Source organism: Poromitra crassiceps (assembly GCF_964638095.1).
Source record: "Poromitra crassiceps genome assembly, chromosome: 18".
Lineage (NCBI taxonomy): Eukaryota > Metazoa > Chordata > Actinopteri > Beryciformes > Melamphaidae > Poromitra > Poromitra crassiceps.
In genome coordinates, this window is record NC_139636.1 from 6,370,685 (window position 1) to 6,391,458 (window position 20,774).

General features: G+C 42.4%; 1 protein-coding gene across 1 annotated transcript; it reads left to right on the forward strand.

The window, feature by feature from the left end:
- The first annotated feature begins 5,074 nt into the window (after positions 1-5,074).
- On the forward strand, positions 5,075-9,880 carry LOC310792638 (DNA replication complex GINS protein PSF3-like). Its single transcript, XM_083654357.1, has 3 exons — positions 5,075-5,297; positions 6,726-6,959; positions 8,785-9,880. The coding sequence occupies exons 1-3, from the start codon at positions 5,127-5,129 to the stop codon at positions 9,013-9,015; spliced, it is 636 nt and encodes a 211-aa protein (XP_083510483.1). The 5' UTR covers positions 5,075-5,126; the 3' UTR covers positions 9,016-9,880.
- Positions 9,881-20,774: the final 10,894 nt, after the last annotated feature.

The window sequence follows — 20,774 nt, forward strand, 5'->3', positions numbered from 1 at the left end:
GTGTTCGCCTAACTTTGATTCAGTTCAAGGTCTTACATATATGATACATTTGACCAAGGCCAAACTCTGTAAACTGTTTCCAGGCATGATACCTGTGATAGGTGGTCTTCATTAATTGCTGATCATACTCACATGTTTACTCTTGTTCAAAGGAGTTACCTGTTGTTGTTAGCTGGGTTTTGGTCTGTCTTTTTTTGATACTTTGTCTAAAGCTCTCAATATTACACTGGCACCCATGCAGTCCTTTGATTGCTATCTTTGGAGTGTCTGAGGAATTGTCAAACGAGAGAGTAATGTCATAGCTTTTGCTTCACTTATAGCCCATAGATGCATATTACTTCAGTGGAAATGTCAAAACCCACCCTCTGCATCTTGCTGGTTGGAAGATTTTATCTATTTTCTTCATTTAGAACTAGAAATAACTTCCTCGCGGTTGTATGCCTCCGCCAACATGTCAAGTTGCAGTTTATATCCATGTCTGCCCAGACTCATAAAATATGTAGTGAAGACTTTGAATAAATTTACCAAAAGGTATTAAGTGTGTGTGTGTGTGTGTGTGTGTGTGTGTGTGTGTGTCGCACACACACACACCAGGGTTTGACTGGTATGGGTTTTTAAAAGGCTACTGATTTTTTATTGAATTGTTTAATTGAAGCTGCTGAGAGCTGATATTTTGTGCCAATATTCAATATCTTTCAATTTGAACCATAGTTCTTGTACACAACCAATGTGTCTGGATCTATCAAGCAGGAGAGTTCTAGCGTCCCATCGTCTAAATTCTGTTTTTAAGACTCTTACAAATTGTAGAATTATTATGGCAAGCAACAGCAGCAAGGGAACAAATGACACAAACATTTCAGAGCCGTCTTCAGCCCGTTTTTGACTGTGATCCAATGATGTTTTTCCACGTCAATTGGATCATTTTCATTAAAAAAGAAAATCCCAAACTAAAACTCTGAATGAACTAGGAGGGTACTACTCTCACTATCATTCATGCATATTAACTAGGAGGGTACTACTCTCACTATCATTCATGCATATTAACTAGGAGGGTTCTACTCTCACTATCATTCATGCATATTAACTAGGAGGGTACTACTCTCACTATCATTCATGCATATTAACTAGGAAGGTTCTACTCTCACTATCATTCATGCATATTAACTAGGAGGGTACTACTCTCACTATCATTCATGCATATTTGTGTGGCATCTGACCAAAAGATGACATTAGAACTAGTTCAGGTTAAGCTCTTATAGATAACCTGTAATGACCAATTCCACAATAAATATGTAATCAATCAAATCATATCAGGATCAGATGGATCACACTGACAGGACCATGATCTGACCGGTATAAAGGGCAGGTTATAGTGCATGGTAACCACCACCGACCATGACCACCGACTGTCTCTCTCTCTCACTCACTCACACACACACACACACACACACACACACACACACACTTTTTTTTTCGAATATCCCCCCCCCCCCGATTTTTTTATCCCATTCTTATCCCCCGTTAGTGCTATTTCTCTTTCTTTTCTTTTTTTTTTATCCTGGTTGCTGCTCCACCCTCTGCCAATCTGGGGAGAGCCGAAACTGCCTCCATGCTTCCTCCAAGACATGGGCAGTAGCCAGCTGCTTCTTTTCACCTGACAGGGGAAGCTTCACCGGTAGGACACGAGGGAGGATCATGCTATTCCAACGAGTTCCCCTCCCTCCGAACAGGCGCCCCTAACGACCAGAGGAGGCACCACATCAGCGACCAGGATATTGCATGTTTTGGTGAAGGGGTTCCCCAGGGGGCACGGAGAGAACATGCAAACTCCACACAGAAAGGCCCTTTTGACGACCCCACCCGGGCGGCGAGCACTCGAGGACATGCGGACGGGCACGCACTCCTTCAGCGCTCACAGCGTCCCAGGTGGGAATTGAACCCAGGACCTTCTAGCTGTGAGGCGACAGCGCTTACCACTGCACCACCATGCCCCCCCCAAAAAACTCTCTCGTTCTCTCTCTCTCTCTCTCTCTCTCTCTCTCTCTCTCTCTCTCTCTCTCTCTCTCTCTCTCTCTCTCTCTCTCTCTCTCTCTCTCTCTCTCTCTCTCTCTCTCTCTCTCTCTCTCTCTGAGTTTTAGGTGTTGAGCTCTTACCTTGGCTCAGGGTGATGACAGCCAGCAGCAGCACGAACACAGCGAGACGAGGAGCAGCCATGCTGGAGTGTGTGTGTGTGTGTGTGTGAGTGTGAGTGTGAGTGTGAGTGTGAGTGTGAGTGTGAGTGTGAGTGTGAGTGTGAGTGTGAGTGTGAGCAGAGATGGGCGAAAATACATCAAAAAGTATTTTGATACAAATTACAAATACTTGCTCAAAAAATGTATCACAATACAAATACAAAATACTGGTCTGAAAAATGTATTTGAAATACAAATACGTATTTTGTATTTTGAAAATACATGAAAATACATTTTATAAAAACTGATAAAGAACTGCAACAATTAGTCAATTAATCGATTCATTGCCAAATATTACATTAATTTCCTATTTTGACGATCTATTAATCATTTTGAGCCATTTCTTTAAGGAAAAATGTCCTAATTATCTGATTCCAGCTTTTCAAATGTGGCATTTTCTGGTTTATTTAGATGGTAAACCATCTCTTTAGTCCTCTGTGACAGTATTCTCCTTTGTGTACCCTCTAACACACTACACTTCTTCCATTTCAGTTGTTTTTCAGCACAACTTATTTCTCCTTCACTTCAGCTGTTAATTGCCTTATGTGAGGGCTTTTGAGTTACAGGTAGCATTTCTACATGTTACAGTAACCTCACGTTTTGGAGCTTTGACCATGTTTAGCCAAAGATCTGTTATGAGAGTTATGTTATGATAGTAGGTCCCCTATATACAACTTCACATCCACCATGTCAGTAAATTGTCACATATAGTCTTTATTTAACAAGCTGCACACATAGAAATACAGCAACATTATTTATTCCACCACAAAAGGTTACTTTTCAGGAACATGTAACCATGGTGCCGCAGTATGGTATTCATGGTGAGGGGAACTTAATCCTGTGGCTAATGTATGGAAACAGGGAGGTTGTCAGCTTTGTAACAGTATATTTATTTATCCATTTTGTAGAGCTGAGTTGGGTACGGAGGTGTTTTTTTTTAATATTAGTTGTGTCTCTCTAATATGATGTTTTGCATGCAGTAAAGTTTGATTGGCAGATAAGGCAGTGTTTGTCTTAGCATGCAATACGCTTATCTAACCATCACATTTAGTACTTTATCTCTGTGGGAATTTCCACCAACACGAGGCTTCAGTACTAGTTTGAGTCAGACTTCTTGTCGTGTTTGAGTTAGACTTCCTGTCCATTTCAACAGTGGATAAATGGTTACAGACCAGTCGCTCAAACACCTTCATGACAGTTAAATCAACAGGCTTGTAATCATTCAGGCATCAGGCTGTAGCATTAGACTTCTACTCTATCAGCCATGGTGTAATGTGGCACTCTGTCGGGTTCATCACAGCTTTAACCAGAGGGTCAGGGGGACTCATGGTTTCTCGCTAAAGCTCAGAACCAAACATCCTTTGTTATTGTTGTTGTTTTGCTTTGTTTTGTTTTGTTGAATTAGCGTTAGTTGTGTCTCTCTAATATGATACACTGGTTTGCATGCAGTAAACAGATTCATTTGCAGATAGGGCAGTGTTTGCCTTAGCATGCAATATCTGATTATCACATTTAGTACTTTATCTCTGGGGGAATTTCCACCAACACGAGGTTTCAGTACTAGTTTCACCCTACTCTGCCTCTGATTTGTGGTTGAGATTGTTCTGAGGGTAAGCCAATCAGAGGCGGAGTAGAAGTGACATCTCACATTGCGTTTTTTTTTATTCCACAGTTTAAACCTGTGTCAATGTTTAAAATGTGTCAATTTGAGAATAAAATGAAATAAAAATGTATTTTATGTATTTAAACTGATACAAATTAGACCACGGACCCGATATTGTCCTAGGGTTCCCCATCTGCTTTTAGATGTTGTATGGATGGAATTATAGTGAAAATAAATGTTAGAGCCATTTTGGTTTATTATTATTTTTGGTGGAATTCTTATTTGTACATTAAGGTGGAAGATATGAATGAATTAATATTTGCTGTCAATAGTGTTGGGAGATGCAAGTCTGCCCTCTGCTGCTCTGTGCTGGCGGCCGCAGTATAGGCTGTAGGGGGCGGGTGCAGCTAATCTATTTAGATTGGACCAAGAGACAGCTGGGGGTTTTGGTTCAGACGGGAAAAGCACACAGTCTTTTGACCTGCTTCTTGCTTACTTTTTTGTTTGTTTGATTGATCAAAGTTGATGCATTCCACGTGTACAGACGGAAATAAATACGTCTTATTTCAAACAGTTTGGACTGGCACGGGCGAATTATTTGAAAGCAATTCGAGTCAGAAACATGCAAGTTCCCGTTTAACAGTGGTTAAAGACAATTGTTTGTATAGCCACGACAATAAATGACTCCCCTTTTTGCTGGAGAGACCCCCTGGAACCCCCTCAATGACCCATGTGGGTCCCCAGACCCCACTGAGAACCGTACTGTCCTAAAAAGAATCCAAATCAGAAAAAAACTTTTATCCCTGATGGATGACATAATCACTGATGATGTCATCACTGTCACTGATGACATCATCAGTGATGATGTCAACCTTCATCATGTCTGCTGAAGTGGACGTAGGAAACTAGACGATAGTGGGCGTGCTCTGTAGGGGAGGGCGAGGTAATGTTACATTCAGTTAAAAAAAAATAACGTTACGATTAAGTAAAAAAAAAAAAAAGACAGACACATTTCAATGTAAACGGTTGTTTATTATTTTAATTCTCCATTTCTCGCCTATGGGCGTGCTCTGTATTTAGGGGGCGTGCTCTGTACCTAGTGGCGCGTGCTCTGTACTGGCTATGCTGGCCCCGGCCGGAGCTGGCTCTGATTGGTTCACAAGCCCTGGCGCCCAAATAACGAGGAAGTAAGAAATTCTAAACATTGTCATTGACAGGAGCAGGGAGAAATTAACTTGTGTTCACGTCGGAGTAAACCTGCTACATAGCCACTTTTTCGCATTCAAATACAAATGGACACGCAGTCGTATCTGCCCGTGCCACCCGGCGTGGGAATGGAGGAGAATTTCTTTTCTCTCGATGATATTTTGCTCTCTCACGAAAGACTTTCCAGCCGGACGGAGTGCGCTTTTCCACGGCTGGGATTCCTTGAGAAGTCCACTGACACAAGGGACATACCCGAGGTAGACTAATAACACAACACAAGGGACATACCCGAGGTAGGCTAATAACACAACACAAGGCACATACCCGAGGTAGGGTAATAACACAACACAAGGGACATACCCGAGGTAGGCTAATAACACAACACAAGGGACATACCCGAGGTAGGCTAATAACACAACACAACACAAGCGACATACCCGAGGTAGGCTAATAACACAACACAAGGGACATACCCGATGTAGGCTAATAACACAACACAAGGGACATACCCGAGGTAGGCTAATAACACAACACAAGGGACATACCAGAGGTAGGCTAATAACACAACACAACACAAGCGACATACCCGAGGTAGGCTAATAACACAACACAAGGGACATACCCGATGTAGGCTAATAACACAACACAAGGGACATACCCGAGGTAGGCTAATAACACAATACAAGGGACATACCCGAGGTAGGCTAATAACACAACACAAGGGACATACGCGAGGTAGGCTAATAACACAATACAACACAAGGGACATACCAGAGGTAGGCTAATAACACAACACAACACAAGCGACATACCCGAGGTAGGCTAATAACACAACACAAGGGACATACCCGATGTAGGCTAATAACACAACACAAGGGACATATCCGAGGTAGGCTAATAACACAACACAAGGGACATACCCGATGTAGGCTAATAACACAACACAAGGGACATACCCGAGGTAGGCTAATAACACAACACAAGGGACATACCCGAGGTAGGCTAATAACACAACACAACACAACACAAGTCCACAGGCCACATGAGACCCAATTTGTCCCGCAGTGTAAAGATTAGGCCTGCAGGTACATTTTGAAAACACGTTTTCACAGGTTATCTCAGCTACCATAGGCCTATCATATCAAATCTACTGTCTATAACTGTGCATTACAATTGATGCCAACTGTGCAATTCTGCTCTATATTAAAAAAATAAATAGTTGACCAATTACCATTTATTTAGTAATGAATACAGAAAACATGATGAACAGGCTGCTTAATATTGCAACTTGTTCCTGAAACACTTTACTAACAACACAGTTACAGACTTTCCAAACGACCACTGAACCAATTTGGGAACCTTTATTATTACGGTACTTCTGTTGGCACAACCACACATCATAGCACTGACTTTATATTTGTTGTTACTCTTTCTTCTTTTAACTATGTGGCCATTGACATATTAGGGCTTGGAAAGAATGAAGTCTGAAAGACAATTCAATTATTGAGTCCAATTCAGAAGTGCAATAATGAAACACGCATGTAATACATGCCACAACACAGGATTCAAACGGAGGCCCACAGATGCACATACTGGTATACCTGCACTGCACTGGGTACTCCAGATTTTGGGCTGGGGTCACTCTCCACCACCTCTGGCTATACAGTTTGTCTGCTTCATCTTAGGGCACAAAGATGGAACTTCCCCTGTGGCTGGCCAAGGGCCTGTACGAGAGGAAGAGGAGGGTGGTGTCCGTCGAACTCCCCAAGGTGTACAGAGAAGGCTGGAGGACCGTGTTCAACGCCGACCCGACTGTGGTGGACCTGCACAAGATGGGGCCCTACTACTACGGCCTGGGGTCCCAGATGCTGCACTTCGACAGCCCAGAGAACACGGAGATTGCACAGGGGCTGGTGCAGGTGAATGTCATGTCGACGCACGGACGCACACGCACACACACCACACACACACACACACACACACACACACACACACACACACAAAGTGTTTTAAAACTGGTAATCAAATTCAAACATCATCACCGATACTTAGCCACCGCATTTATTCGAGTCAGGAGCCGTGAAGATGACTTCATTTACAAAAATGCCTTTTCCTCCGCTTTCTGGTCACAGAATGGTGTTTTTTGGTAAAAACAACCTACAGTACATTCAGGTGTCGATAACTAAAGAACGTATGAAGGTGGAATCAAACGTTCTATGAAAGTCGAGGCTCTCTTCTCTCTTTTGGGACATTCAGTCTTTACCTAGTCATAGAAGAACATATTCTGTGGGTCTTGGAAAATTAATGAAAATGATCAAAAACCCTGGTGGTGGCTTGTGACTTTTTCTGAAAAACTGTGGCGGAGAAAGGGTTAAGGCAGAGTGAGACCCAGGCAGCCCTGGTCGTTGTTACATCTGCCACTAAACACACTGAATTGTATTTTACTGTGTGTGAATCCAACCTTATCCCACCACATGAGTTTGATTTAGAAGTCATCACACTCGTACTCACTCACTTATATGATTTATATGATTGTTGTCGTCATGGGATCATTTTTTTTCTGATGATTGATTATGCCTTTTTCACTGCCCAGTTTATTATAAGGAAAGTAAAATTGAGTGCAGATTAGAATAAGATTATGCATTAAATAAAAACTATACTATACTAAATTATAACCCTACACCCACACTACTCTACCCCTTAGGCAGATTGACAAACTGTTTTTTGCCATAAGAAAGGGGCAGCCACTTCAGCATGTCTAACCCTTTCAGAGCACAAAACGGACAGATTAATACAAATCCAGCCGGTGCTATTCAAAACATTACAGCTAGGGGGTGCCATCAGATCATACAAGGTGGCAGACTGATGCAGCTGTTGCCAGGCAGATTGTCTCTAATCTCATCATCTGATGAGACGAAAGGCAGATGCACACTGTGTAGATGTATTTATTTTTTCACCTAATTTAAACTCTAAAGTTAAGTTACTAAGTAACCTGGTTAAGTTAACTTTGGGGAAATTTGGTCCTTGAAAGTCCTTAAAAGGTCCTTGAATTTGATGTTGAGGAAGGTGTGGCAACCCTGTTGTTTTTAACCTTCTGGGCCTCTTGAGAAAATCTATGATGTTGGATTTCCTCCGGCATGATCTTGATCTTGACTGATGTGAGTATGTGATGGTTTTAAAACCACCTACATTTATATAAATTATGCACAAGTCCACCTCTTTTAAGTTTTAATAGATCACTGTGAACAAATTATCAATGTGGAAATGAAGCTTTTGATCTGATTTCAGATTTATATAGATTACATGGATGACTATATTTTCCTAAAATATACCCATGTTGGAACATTTGCATGTTAGAGCTCTCTGTAATGTACCGGCGTAAAATTCTGGACACACTCTTTTGTGTGTGCACACTGCGCATGTGCGTCAAGTGATGTGGAATCCTACATATTTGAGATGCTTAAAGGTCATATCAAAGAGTGTATGTCAGATTTGGCAAAGAATGTCTGGAATTGGCCACTAACTAGGTCACTCTGGATAGAAACAACACCAGCATGCCTCAATGTAAAAAGCCTCAACTGCATATGAATATTTTCTTCTAGTTATTTTTAACCTGTTCAGTAGTGTCACTAGTGTCAACTGATGCAATACTCTAGATGCGCGATCTTTACCCCCTTTTCTTTTAATCGAATAAGAATTTGATCACACACAAAAACCGCTTTGTATCATCCACCCCCCTACCAGACGTTCATCGGTCGGTTTAGGCGGACCATGGACTCCTCTCAGAACGCCTACAACGAGGACACGTCTGCGCTGGTGGAGCGGCTCGACTGTCTGGAGCGGGCGCTGTTCAGGTCAGGGCAGAGCGGCCTCAACGGCTTCCAGAGCTGGGAGAAGGGCCGGGCCTCGCACCTCACCGCCTCCAGCCTGGTCCTCAACTACCGCAAGAGGAAGATGGCCGACGGGCAGCCCTGACCACCTCCGCGAGCCCAGAAAGTGCCCTGGCAGCCGCCTCCGACCTTCTCGTGACCTCTGTCTGCCTCACAGGCCCTTCCCGGCATCGTCATCTTCCACAGACTTCATGCTCTACGTCCGAGCCGAGCACTCGGATTGGAGATTGTAAATTCACCTCATATTTATTTTGCCACTTGTGTGTGTTGTTTTTGCGAGCTGGAAGACCATGTGACACATCATGCTGCGATGTGATAGGTCGCCTTCCTTTATCTATGCTTATACACACAGAAGGTATTTTCTCATGTAAGCCATGATCAGACAGGAGGCTTTGAAAATACAAAATGTTAACAAATGTCCAAATATTTATCAGTTGCTTCTATGATGCTACATGACGCGGCGCCTAGCCACCACTTTCCGATCGCCAAATGCCGGTAATATTGGTCTTTGGTGAATAAAACAGTCAGGGTCTAGCCGGCAACACTTGGACAGGATACAGTTGATCGTCTCGGTTGTATGTGGTCTCTGGTCTTTCCCTCTTTTGAAAGCTTTGTCTGTGTTAGACATCACACCCTATAATTGACTGTGGGGGGAGGGGGTCTCTTGACTCTAATTGGATTTCAGTTGCACGTTTTGACTTACAAACTTGGTCTGTTACATAAATGAGTGGCAAGTTTTAAATTGACACAGTATCTCTCATTTCTGCACATGAAAAATAGCACTGAAAACAGGTAGGATGACTGCACTTTGAAATAGGGATGTAACGATAACCGGGTTTAATGATAACCATGATCAAATTCCTTACTATAACCGTACCGTTTAAAATTGTCATTATCATTCAAACTGTGTTACCATGATTACAGTGCTTTGAAAAACATGGTAAATACTGTCCATCATCAACCAAAGTTGGCAACAGTCTCCCAGATGCAAACGTGCAGCCTTGGAGAAATGATTTCAGTGAGTGTATCAATCCTTTTTGGGTCTGTAGTTTTCAATATAAAACGTTGTAAAATGATTTCAGTGAGTCTCTCAGTACTTTTTGAACATTTTCAGCAATTCTGTACGAATACTGTGATAATAGGATAACCGTGATCATTTTGGTCACGATAATCGTGATGTGAAATTTTCATACCGTTACATCTCTACTCTGAAACCCTACAATCAGTGGGAAGTGTGTGCTAGAGCAATGAGTCCCAACCGCTACTTGAGCACTTGGGTACTTGGAAAGATTGGGGATTACAATTTACTCACAAAATGATTGATAAAATAATACAAAAATAATAATATTCCAAGTCATTTCATAAACCCATTGTTAAAATGGTGGTATGTGCGTGCTGCAACTAGTTCCCCCCTGGCAAGTGTCAACTGTTACACTGTTATGCTACTGAGAAATGGCTCAAAAACATCCAGTTGCTGCTGTCGCTCCAGATTCAGGTTTAGGTGGGCCTGGTGACAAAAGGAAAAAAGAAGTCAAGCCCAAACAGTGAAACATATATATTTGGTATTAGGGATGTCAAAAATAATCGATTATAAGATGCGGACGTGCACGATTCTGCATCGTTTCACAAATGTCAAAAATCGATTATAAAAATAATAAAAAAAATAATAATAATAAAATAAAATAAATGGAAGTACATGCAGTTGTTTATTTTAATTATGGATCATAATACAATGCAATTCCAAATGCACTTTTATTTTAAAGTAGCCACACAGTGAGAAAAAAGAAAGTGAGAAAAAATAAATCATGTATTGGGGAAAAAAAGTGATGCATCAATTTAATTTTAATTTGTTTAATTTGTTTATTTAGCCTTTATTTAACCAGGTCAGTCCCATTGAGACACAATGATCTCTTTTCCAAGGGAAGCCTGGTCAAGACAGCAGCTTAAAACATTGAGTTTCAACAGTTAAAACAGACAATGCAGAATTACATAATAAGACAACACCAAATCAAACAACAACAAAATATACAAATACAATCTGGTCAGGGCAATAAAGTTAAATAATGGGACTAAGATGCATCGAGATGCATCGATAATCATAATCAAATCGAATTGTAAGGCCAGTGAAGATTCACAGCCCTATTTGGTATGTATTCACTTGTATGTCTGCATATTCCACTACACGTTCTAGAGCAAATGTAGGAGTATCATCAGCATGCATGAGAGTGGGGGTACTAGTACTGGCATGGAGAAACCACTCAAGGGGCACATAAGCATCAGTATTGACCTGAATCCATATTGATGTGTCTTGCCTTCGAGATGAGAGATCTGGAGTTACATCATCTCCAGCTGTGGTGGGATGATTTGTTAGCTTCTTGTCTCTGTCATGGTGTGACCTTGTGAACTGCTTTTGCAAATCCACAAAATGTGGTACACCACACCAGGGGTCTTCCACATTTTTCAGCCCAACTTAGGACCCCTTGGTTGATAGAGAAACACAGCAGGGACCCCCCCCCTACGATTAAAAATAAAATAGCGTTGCATTTTAAGCATGGCCTATTGTTAACATTTATAATCCAGCGCACAGCAGATATCAGGATTGACACTTCTTTTGACTAATAGATTACATTAAAACAGCAAGAAGGAGTGAACGTGTTTTGCTCATTGCTTCATCAGATTTGGATTAGATTAGATTGATAGATTTTTGTCAAAAGTAGCCTATTTATTATTACTTGGCATTTGCTAATATTGTTTTTTGTCTAAAATACATTTTAAAAATCTTCACAAACTACTTTGACAAAAATTGGTAGACCCCCTGTAGTACCTCTGCAGACCACTGTATTACAAAAAAATTATATTTAAGCCTCTGTTGGGGGGGGGTGCGTTTATGCTACTAGTTTTATTTTGTGGAAATATTAAAATATCCATAAAAATAAAAATGCTTAAAGTCGAGCTGAACCCAAAAATGACTTTCTTTAGTTTTTCACACTTTTTCACATCAAAAGTTCATTTTTCAAGATTTCATTGATAACAGTAATTCACAGTTTGCCGACGTCACCTAGTACTATCAAATTTCTACCCCATTTCAACCAAACATATCACGACATGCAGCTGTCAATCAAATCTTCATTTCAGGATAATTTTCTCTTCCAAATAAAGTAGAAAATGGCGCCTAGTGCCTGTCATCTGGCAGAATTCCTATCCCATAAACTAACTACTAACTTGGCCAATTGTATGAAACATGAACAAAAAACAAAAACTATAATCTCTAAGAATGCAAAGAAATGTAACTGGCTCGTTAAAACGCGCATTCCAGGAATGTCGTATTTACAGAAATAGTGTAAATGGCGCGCGCTTGAGAGCATGGTTTTCAGGGGTCGCCCGTCGGAGATTCCAGGCGGGCGGACAGCACCCATGCATCGGATTGTCCGCTCGCTCCGCACGAAGCAGGTGGCTGCCTGGTACTCTGCGGATCCCACTCGCGTAGCACGACAACACACTGAATCCCACTCGATTTGGGGGTGGAACACGCCATGATTGACCAATGCCAAAGCCAGTCGACAGAATTGTCAAATCAAATCATCGACACGTATATTATGGTCCGCCTCTCAATTTGTTTTCAGCCTCCGACGCTCACGCCAGTGCATTCTGTTCCGGTTCACCTCGACTTTAAATGACAGATAATGACTGTTTATTTTGTTGTGTGTGTGTGTGTGTGTATGTTGGCCTTTAGCTGCTGATATCACCAGCCCCCTGTCCCTGTGGTGGCACTGCTTCTTATCCAAAGGTGACATTCAGCTATCTGTGTGTGTGTGTGTGTGTGTGTGTGCGTGCGTGCGTGCGTGTGTGTGTGTCCAAGCAAACTATCTGCGTCATTGTGCGCAAGGGCAGAACATTGCTTGTATCTGCCACCTCAGCAGCACTGAGGTTGGCACTGAGAACACACTCTTGAGTGTCTTCTTACTCACTTGAGGTGTTCCAAATGTTTCGGTACCCGCACGTACACTGACCCATGCAAAACACCTTGGCTTAGTCCACTACTCTTATTTAACCGTAACATACTGTCTGCATCCAAGTGAGTCCAGTGTGAGGGAGGCCAGTCCTCGCTGGAGTGTGAATGTGGGTCAGATGATGGACAGTGGGTCAGTGGCCGGGTCAGCGCTGATGAAGATATTGACGTTGCCTCTGGGTCGGCACTATTGATCCTCATGACACGTACAGTAGATTGTACTGAGAGGGGCAGTCAGTTGACCTGTCCTCTCCAGTAGAGCTGCACAATTAATCGAATCGCAATCGAAATGTGGCCAAGTGCAATATCCAAATCGCAGGAGCGCTCCATTCCTAGGCTATCATGTGTGTAATATATATATATATATATCCCCCCCCATATTATATATAATAATTAATGTATATATATATATATCCCCCATATTATATATAATAATTAATGTAGGTAGTCCCTAGTTTTTTGTGACATCAAAGTAGGGTCACGAGCCAAAAAAGGGTGGGAACCCCTGAGCTAGAACATCCTGGTAAGTTCATCAAATGACCACTTTCCTGTATAAAGCAGGAAAACATAACGCCATACCCATGTAGTGTCCAGCCCTACTTCAGACTTGATGGACTTGCAAAAAATGGCTTGTGGGCACCTCTGTCACACACACACACACACACACACACACACACACACACACACACACACACACACACACACACACACACACGCGCGCGCGCTCGTGCACACACACACACACACACACACACCTCTAGAGACCAATTTTCAGCATAACAGGCCGGTGAGTCATAATGGTAATAATAACAACAGCTTAGCTCTCCTAGGGGTCTGTCTGTCTGTCTGTAGGCAGCGGGCACAGGCACACTGTGGCACACTGTGGCACTGCTGAACAGAATGAGTGCTTCTAACACTGGATCAATGGGAATAGATAACCCGAGGGTGTTGGAGGGGCGGCAGCGATGCCAGAGCGTTAGGGGGGGGGGGGTGTAAGGGTGTTAGGGGGTGGAGGGGGCAGAGATGCCAGGGTGTTAGGGGGGGGGATGTAAGGGTGTTAGGGAGGTGCCAGGGTGTTGTTAGGCTTGGGGAGGGGGGGGGGGGGGGTGGAGACAGATACAGTATGCCAAGGCGTTGGCTTTGTTAGCAGCCCGTGGCCAGTTTCATATCCCTCGCCTTCTGTGAGTTTCCACACGATTGCTATTCCTTCATAAGGCTGTGTGTGCGCATGTGTGGTTTCTTTTTGTTTCTTACCAGGACACATACAATCTCTATTAAATTCACTTTGCTACTGGGAGTGTGTGTGTGTGGGGGGAGGTTGATTTAGTGATTTGAAATGTCATTAGGGACCGTTATTTAGAAGGGGGGGTCACTGGAGGGATTTGGTGTGCTCTGAAATAAAAAGCTGTGCCCCTTCTCTGATCAAAATATATTTTTCCTTGACCCTCCCCAAGTGATTTGAAAAATATGATTGACCCTCCCCAAACAATATGCTATTTTCGCTTGTGAAACAATCTTCAGTCCGTGTATATCAATATTTGTGTTTAAATAGCGGTCTCTTTTCTGTTTGCGGGTATGTTCTATAATTGCAATACACCCCACCAGCAGCCCTGCCAATCTCAATAAACTCCGCTTTCATGTATTATTGTCTAACTCAATCATGCATTAAACATTTAATATGAATATGCGGGAAATTAATGCATGTTGCTGCCAGTGCCTATACTGCCTGGAAGAGCCAACAGACATTAATACTGTACACACCTACTGTCTGGATAGGCCAAGCACAAAGATCGACAGATAGGACCACCAAAGAGAAATTCCCCCTGCTCTTCCCCCTTCTCCTGCTCTCTCCTCTGCTCTATCTTCATTTCTATATTTTCTATATTATCAATTGTTCAAATGTTATCTTTATTCTGTATATTCTTGTTACTGTTGTGTCAGCTGGAATCAGCTAGACATACTTTCTGTGAAGCCCTCTGAGACATGCTTGTGAATTAGGGCTATATAAATAAACTTGACTTGACTTGACTTGACTAGAAACAATGCACCGGGACATACCAAACAGTTTGGACAGGAGGAGTGTAAATGAAGCAACTCAGTAGTTGTTGAAGTCCGAAAAGCAAACGTAAAAAAAAGAGTGTACCCTCCCTCAGACTAAATTTAAAACAGGATGACCCTCCCCTATTTTCCTCCAGTGGACCCTTCCCTAAATAACGAACGGTCCCTTATCAAAGACACGCTATAAAGAGAGAGAAACAAAAACAAATATCCTCATGTCAAAAGCAAAACAGCGACTCCCATCTTTGCTATTTAATATATTTGAGCTTGAGTTTAAAATAACCTACTGTGGTTTTGACAGCAAAGTTGTATACAATTGTTGCTATGAAGTTGCTAAAATGGAAAATGACCATGGGAAGTTCCCATACAATGACTCTTTTAATTGGTTGTCAGGGGGTTAGTTACCCTATAGCCCTCTTTGTATCATGTCATATAATGTGATGTGACACGTTAAATAATTCTAAGTGAATCACATGAAGGGCTTTGTATGGTAGAGAGTATGTGACTTATCTTTAGAAGGGTTGATTCATGCATCAAGTCTAATGAAGTTAGTATTCAAATGGACTACCAGAGTAATCACTTAATGAGATTTGATCAAGTTAGATAGCAGAGAGTGTTTTGGCTATCTCTCTCCATCAGTTTTGAAGCTGTTGTCTAGTCACTCAATCAGTGTTGTGCTCAGTCATTCTACAGAGAAAGAGAAAGCAGAGAAACACATTCAGATCAGAAGGGCAGGAAAAACGAGATGGATGGCTCAGTTGACGAAATTAAGTGAAGTGTAATCGTCAAGTGTGTGGGGGTTGCGGCTGAACGGTAGCGATTGTGTGTGCGTTCTAAGATTGAAATCGGTTATCTCTGTCGTGAGGTGTGTGGACTCTCCAGATTTGTATAATCTTCGAGGATTTGATTTTGAACATCTTTAGGTGTGGGGGAGACATTAATTTGCCTCAACCGCTGGTTAAAAGGTTGGCCTTGTTTGGATAATTCTGTGAGCTAACTGTCACTAGTGACCTGACCTGTCACTCAACAACAGAGTGTGTCTGCTGAGGGTGACTGCTGTTCAACCAGCTTTGTATCATTACAAAATTAGTAGTATAATATGCAAATCAACAATGTTTAACTTGCCTGCGTCTTGCCTCGACCCAGAGAGCTTGCCGTTCATTTGCAGAACTGCTGCACCAAATCACATGGCCATCTGATGTTCTGTGAATGAACAGAACCTCTGCACCAAATGACCTGGCCATCTGATGTTCTGTGAATGAACAGAACTCCTACACCAAATCACATGGCCATCTGATGTTCTGTGGATGACCAGAACTCCTACACCAAATTACATGGCCATCTGAAGTTCTGTGGATGACCAGAACTCTTGCACCAAATCACATGGCCATCTGAAGTTCTGTGAATGACCAGAACACCTGCACCAAATGACCTGGCCATCTGAAGTTCTGTGAATGAACGGGGTTCATACAAATTCTTCTGGTTCTGATTCTGATTCTGATTCTGGTTGAACATGGGCAAAGTGGTCCATAACATGATGATCTACCGAGGAGACATGGCTGATTTTGGTGTTTATGCTCTCATCACTTCATGCTTCAATTGACCAATGGGACAATCTACAGCAAACTTAACAGTGGTTTACACAATCCAAAAAAGCTCACCTGATTGGCTGTACTCTGTTGTATGTTGTGTTGCAGACAGAGTAGGAAGGCTGATCCGTGAGCGGCTGCTCCCGGGACGCGGGTCGGGGTCTTAATCGGCCTCGGCTGGGTCTACTGGGCGAGGGTGTATGATGTTGACAGACCCGAAACACCTTACGACCCCAGCTAACATCACTGATGACGCGTCCCAGCGCATGCTGTAGTATGTATTTTGAACACGGTCTGCCTGTGTCTGTGTCTGTCAGTTTGCCTCTCCTCTGCTCTCCCCTCCCCTTGCCCCCCTCTCTCCTGCTCTCCTCTCCCTCTTGTTACCTCTCCTTATTTCCTCTACTCCTCTCTCCATTCTCTGATCTCAGCACGCTGCATCACTGGTGACGCCACATGCTCTGTGTTTATTGGAAGGGGAGGGAGATAGAGAGCGATAGACAGAGACAGACTCTCTCTGTTACACACACACACAGACTCAGCGACACACACACACACACACTCTCCCAGACCTCAGAGAGAGACTCTCTCTCTGTTACACACACACACACTCTTTCCCAGACCTCAACAGCCTGAGTGAGACAGCGACAGAGAGTTCTGCTCAGCCCAGACACACAGTAGTGACCGGAGCAGCTCTGCACTACATCATCACAGGTACAGTAACAGCTTTCTTTGTCTGTATTAGCACCAGATGTCTTCTCCATCCTGTGTGTGTGTGAAGTGATTGTGTTTCCAGAAGCCAGGCTAAAACTCTCTTTTCAATATATACTATGTATATCTATTGATCAATATTTAATATTGACATTTTTGTATTATCTTTATTATTATTCATGACTTTTTTATTTTTTTATTTTTATACATTTTTTTTACTTTATCCTTCATTTTGTGGAGGAAGTCAACCTGAGTTCTCCCTGTATCTGCCCCTTTGTGTGAGCAGTACGTGAGTTGGAGGAGGATGTGAGATTCAGGACAGGATCTTGGCACAGTGTGTGTGAATGTGCTGCTGAGGCTTTGTGCCTCTGTACTTTACTTTGCTCACCCCCACCCAGAGTCCTGACAGCCCCTGCATTGGCGTGAATAGGTTGTTGACAGGTTGAATTTATTCACCTCTCTTGAACCCAAGTGCGTCATTTACCAAACGCAGCGCTGCCTATATCACCAACTAAAAATGCATAACAAAAACAAATATATATATCATAATTTATTGTATATATTTATTGTCTCTATTGGATCCTAGTCCTGACCTGCCTGTCTTTACAATGGAATAATGAACTTGATGTGGGTGATGTTGCTGTTGAAGTCACTGTACTTTTAACAGCGGGGACATTTTCAGTCAAAATGTGTCATGACCGCTAGCGAAAAATAAGCGTAGGTTTTAGCGACAGACTGAGGTGTTTGACTGATGAACTTACAGTTTAAGTAGAAGTCCTATAAGTTTGTTACATTTGGTGCAAGCTTGTATGTAAATCCTGTGGTTATAGGCGGCTGCTTTGCTTCTAGACTATGGGGCTCTCTGGATGAGAAAAGCTAGCAGTCATGTGGATAAAAGAGAGATCCTAAGGCATGTAATAATATAGTAATAATTTAATAATATAATATATGATGATTGGATGATATAATATAAGAAGAAGTTGATGTCACGCTGGACATCAACAGCAGTGCGAGATTATATGTATAAGCTAATTATCAGCCTAATTAAACTGAGATGGACCGAGAGAAGCCATCGCTAACTGCTTAGGCAGCTAAGGTATCGCTAACCGCTAAGTAGTTTACAGGGTTCCCACACCTTCTTCAACATCAAATTCAAGGACCCATGTCTATTTTCACACATTTTAAGGCCTTTCCAGGGCCCGTGCTGGGAACCCTGTAAGTAGCTAGCAGATCTGAAAAGTATGTAAACTGTGGAATTAGCGAGAAAGTTAAAATGAGAGAGATTTAAGTGCTTGAGCAAAATTAGTGTATATGTTTAAATGTACAATGAAGAATATAGCAAAATTAACTGGGTTGAGAACATCGCTAAATTGTAGCGTCTACTGATAGACTGCACGACGCACGTGAGGCGTTCAGGAGACATCTGCCATTTGCAGCTGCAGAAAATAAGCTGGGTTACACTTACGTCATATTGTGTGTTACTGGACATGTAGCTAACTTTGCAATCTGAATGTGCTGTATCACACTGCAGCACTTCATTTCTCTATTAGGATGTTTATTTTGTTGAGGAGAAATGACTGAAAAAAGTATTTTAATAAGCATTGGTTGTGGCCTTGCTGCCCTGCATTTTGGCCGCGATGCCCCAACACATTTGTATTGATCAAAGGCCAAAGTGGCAGTTTAAGTTTTGATCAGAGTGAAATGTTCTGCTGATTATGAATATAACTGAATCACTTGGTTTGACCAAGTAAAACTCTTTAGGATTTTTCAAAAGCATCTATGGAAAAATGAATGGGGGATGAAATCTCTTAGGCCCCATGCAGAACCCGGAAGAGGGCGTGACTCGGGGACTCTATTTTTGCTTACCATAATGCCATGGTGTTCAAAACAAACATATACCCATTAGCAGATTCTACTAGGCGATATCATGCTGCTCCTCAGCACATGAAAGGGGAGCCGTTAGCTGTGACTGTTCTTCCCTATGGGAGAGTGGAGCTGTTTCTCAGCTCCTGGTATAAATAGATTTACAAAGAGCAATATACGCCCATGCTTTTGTAAATGAGCTCCACTGAGCCAGACAGACACAACTAGCGTACTAGCTTGTTCCTCATCACCGCTGCACTTAGACCATAGAATGACCTGACTGTCTACCTACCTATAGCAATGACTATATTCAATAATACCACTGACTCCGTGATGACTAGGGGTGGGGGGGGGGATCGATACACCATAGTATTGCGATATTTGGACGCCAAGTATCGATATAAAAAAAATAATATATGTATATATATATGTATATATATATATATATATATATAAATATATGTATATATATTTTTTTTTGCAGGCCATGCCATGCCAGGCCACCGGGCATCTGCCCGCCCCGAAGCGCCCGATGGTGCAGTCCGCGCCTGCAGTGGCGTATTGAGTCCAGAGAAGCTTAATAATGTAGCTTACATGTGGGGCCAAAACAAAACAAAAAACACTGCATGTTTTACTTCCGGTGAGGTCAAGGAAAAGGTAGGAAAAGGAGTTAGACAATAAATATCGAAATATCGCAATATTCAATATATCGCAATACTAGCATATCGCAATACTATCCTATCGTGACTCAAGTATCGTTTTAGTATCGTATCGTGGGCATCTGGTGATTCCCACCCCTAGTGATGACCGTACTTCACCAAGGTGCTGTTGACATTTCTGCCTTTCAGGACTCGCTTTCTTGTCCATACTCTGTTTTGGAGCAACCTGTTTCAAGACACCCACCAGCACCACCACCTACCTACTGTATCTACTGGCGTTTTCAGCTGCTCAGTGATGGAGGATGGTGTCACAACACAATTCAGCTACCGAGGCCATGAAGCCTCATTCTTATAAGCCAAAAATGCGAATCACAAAGCGGTGTTATTACCTCTTCACTGCACGTTTCTGTTGGATCTCTGTTCTGATTAGCTATAGCTTACGTCTCTTTATTGTGGAAAATATCCCTTTAGTATTTTTCCTCATTTGCAGGCCACAGTAGGACGAGCCAGAGACTTTGTTGATGTTGTTGCGATTCCTATTGGTTGCCAGTAGAAGTGGATGAAAGCCCTCCTAGCTCACAAGTGCCCCTTTGAGCAAAGCCACTGACATAGGGCTGGCGAGGCTACCTCTCTTCTCCATCCATCAATGGATGTCACAGCTCCAAAGGAGGAGTGAGATGTGATTTTGGCCGGCTCTCCTTTGTGTTTCATTCATCGTTAACCTTCCCATTTTCTCCCCCTCATCCTCTTATCGCCATTTCCACAGGATCCTATGAATGTCTCTCTCCCGGCTCCTGATGAAGTGCCTGCTGTGTGTAGTTTAGTGCATGGACTCTCTCCTCTTATCATTCTGTGAAGCGTACAGTATATGACTTGCCTTTGCACCTGCAATGCACCAACCAGCAGTCCAGTAGATCTTGTCTCTTGTATTTTTTTTTTTTTTGTATTTTGCTGCCAG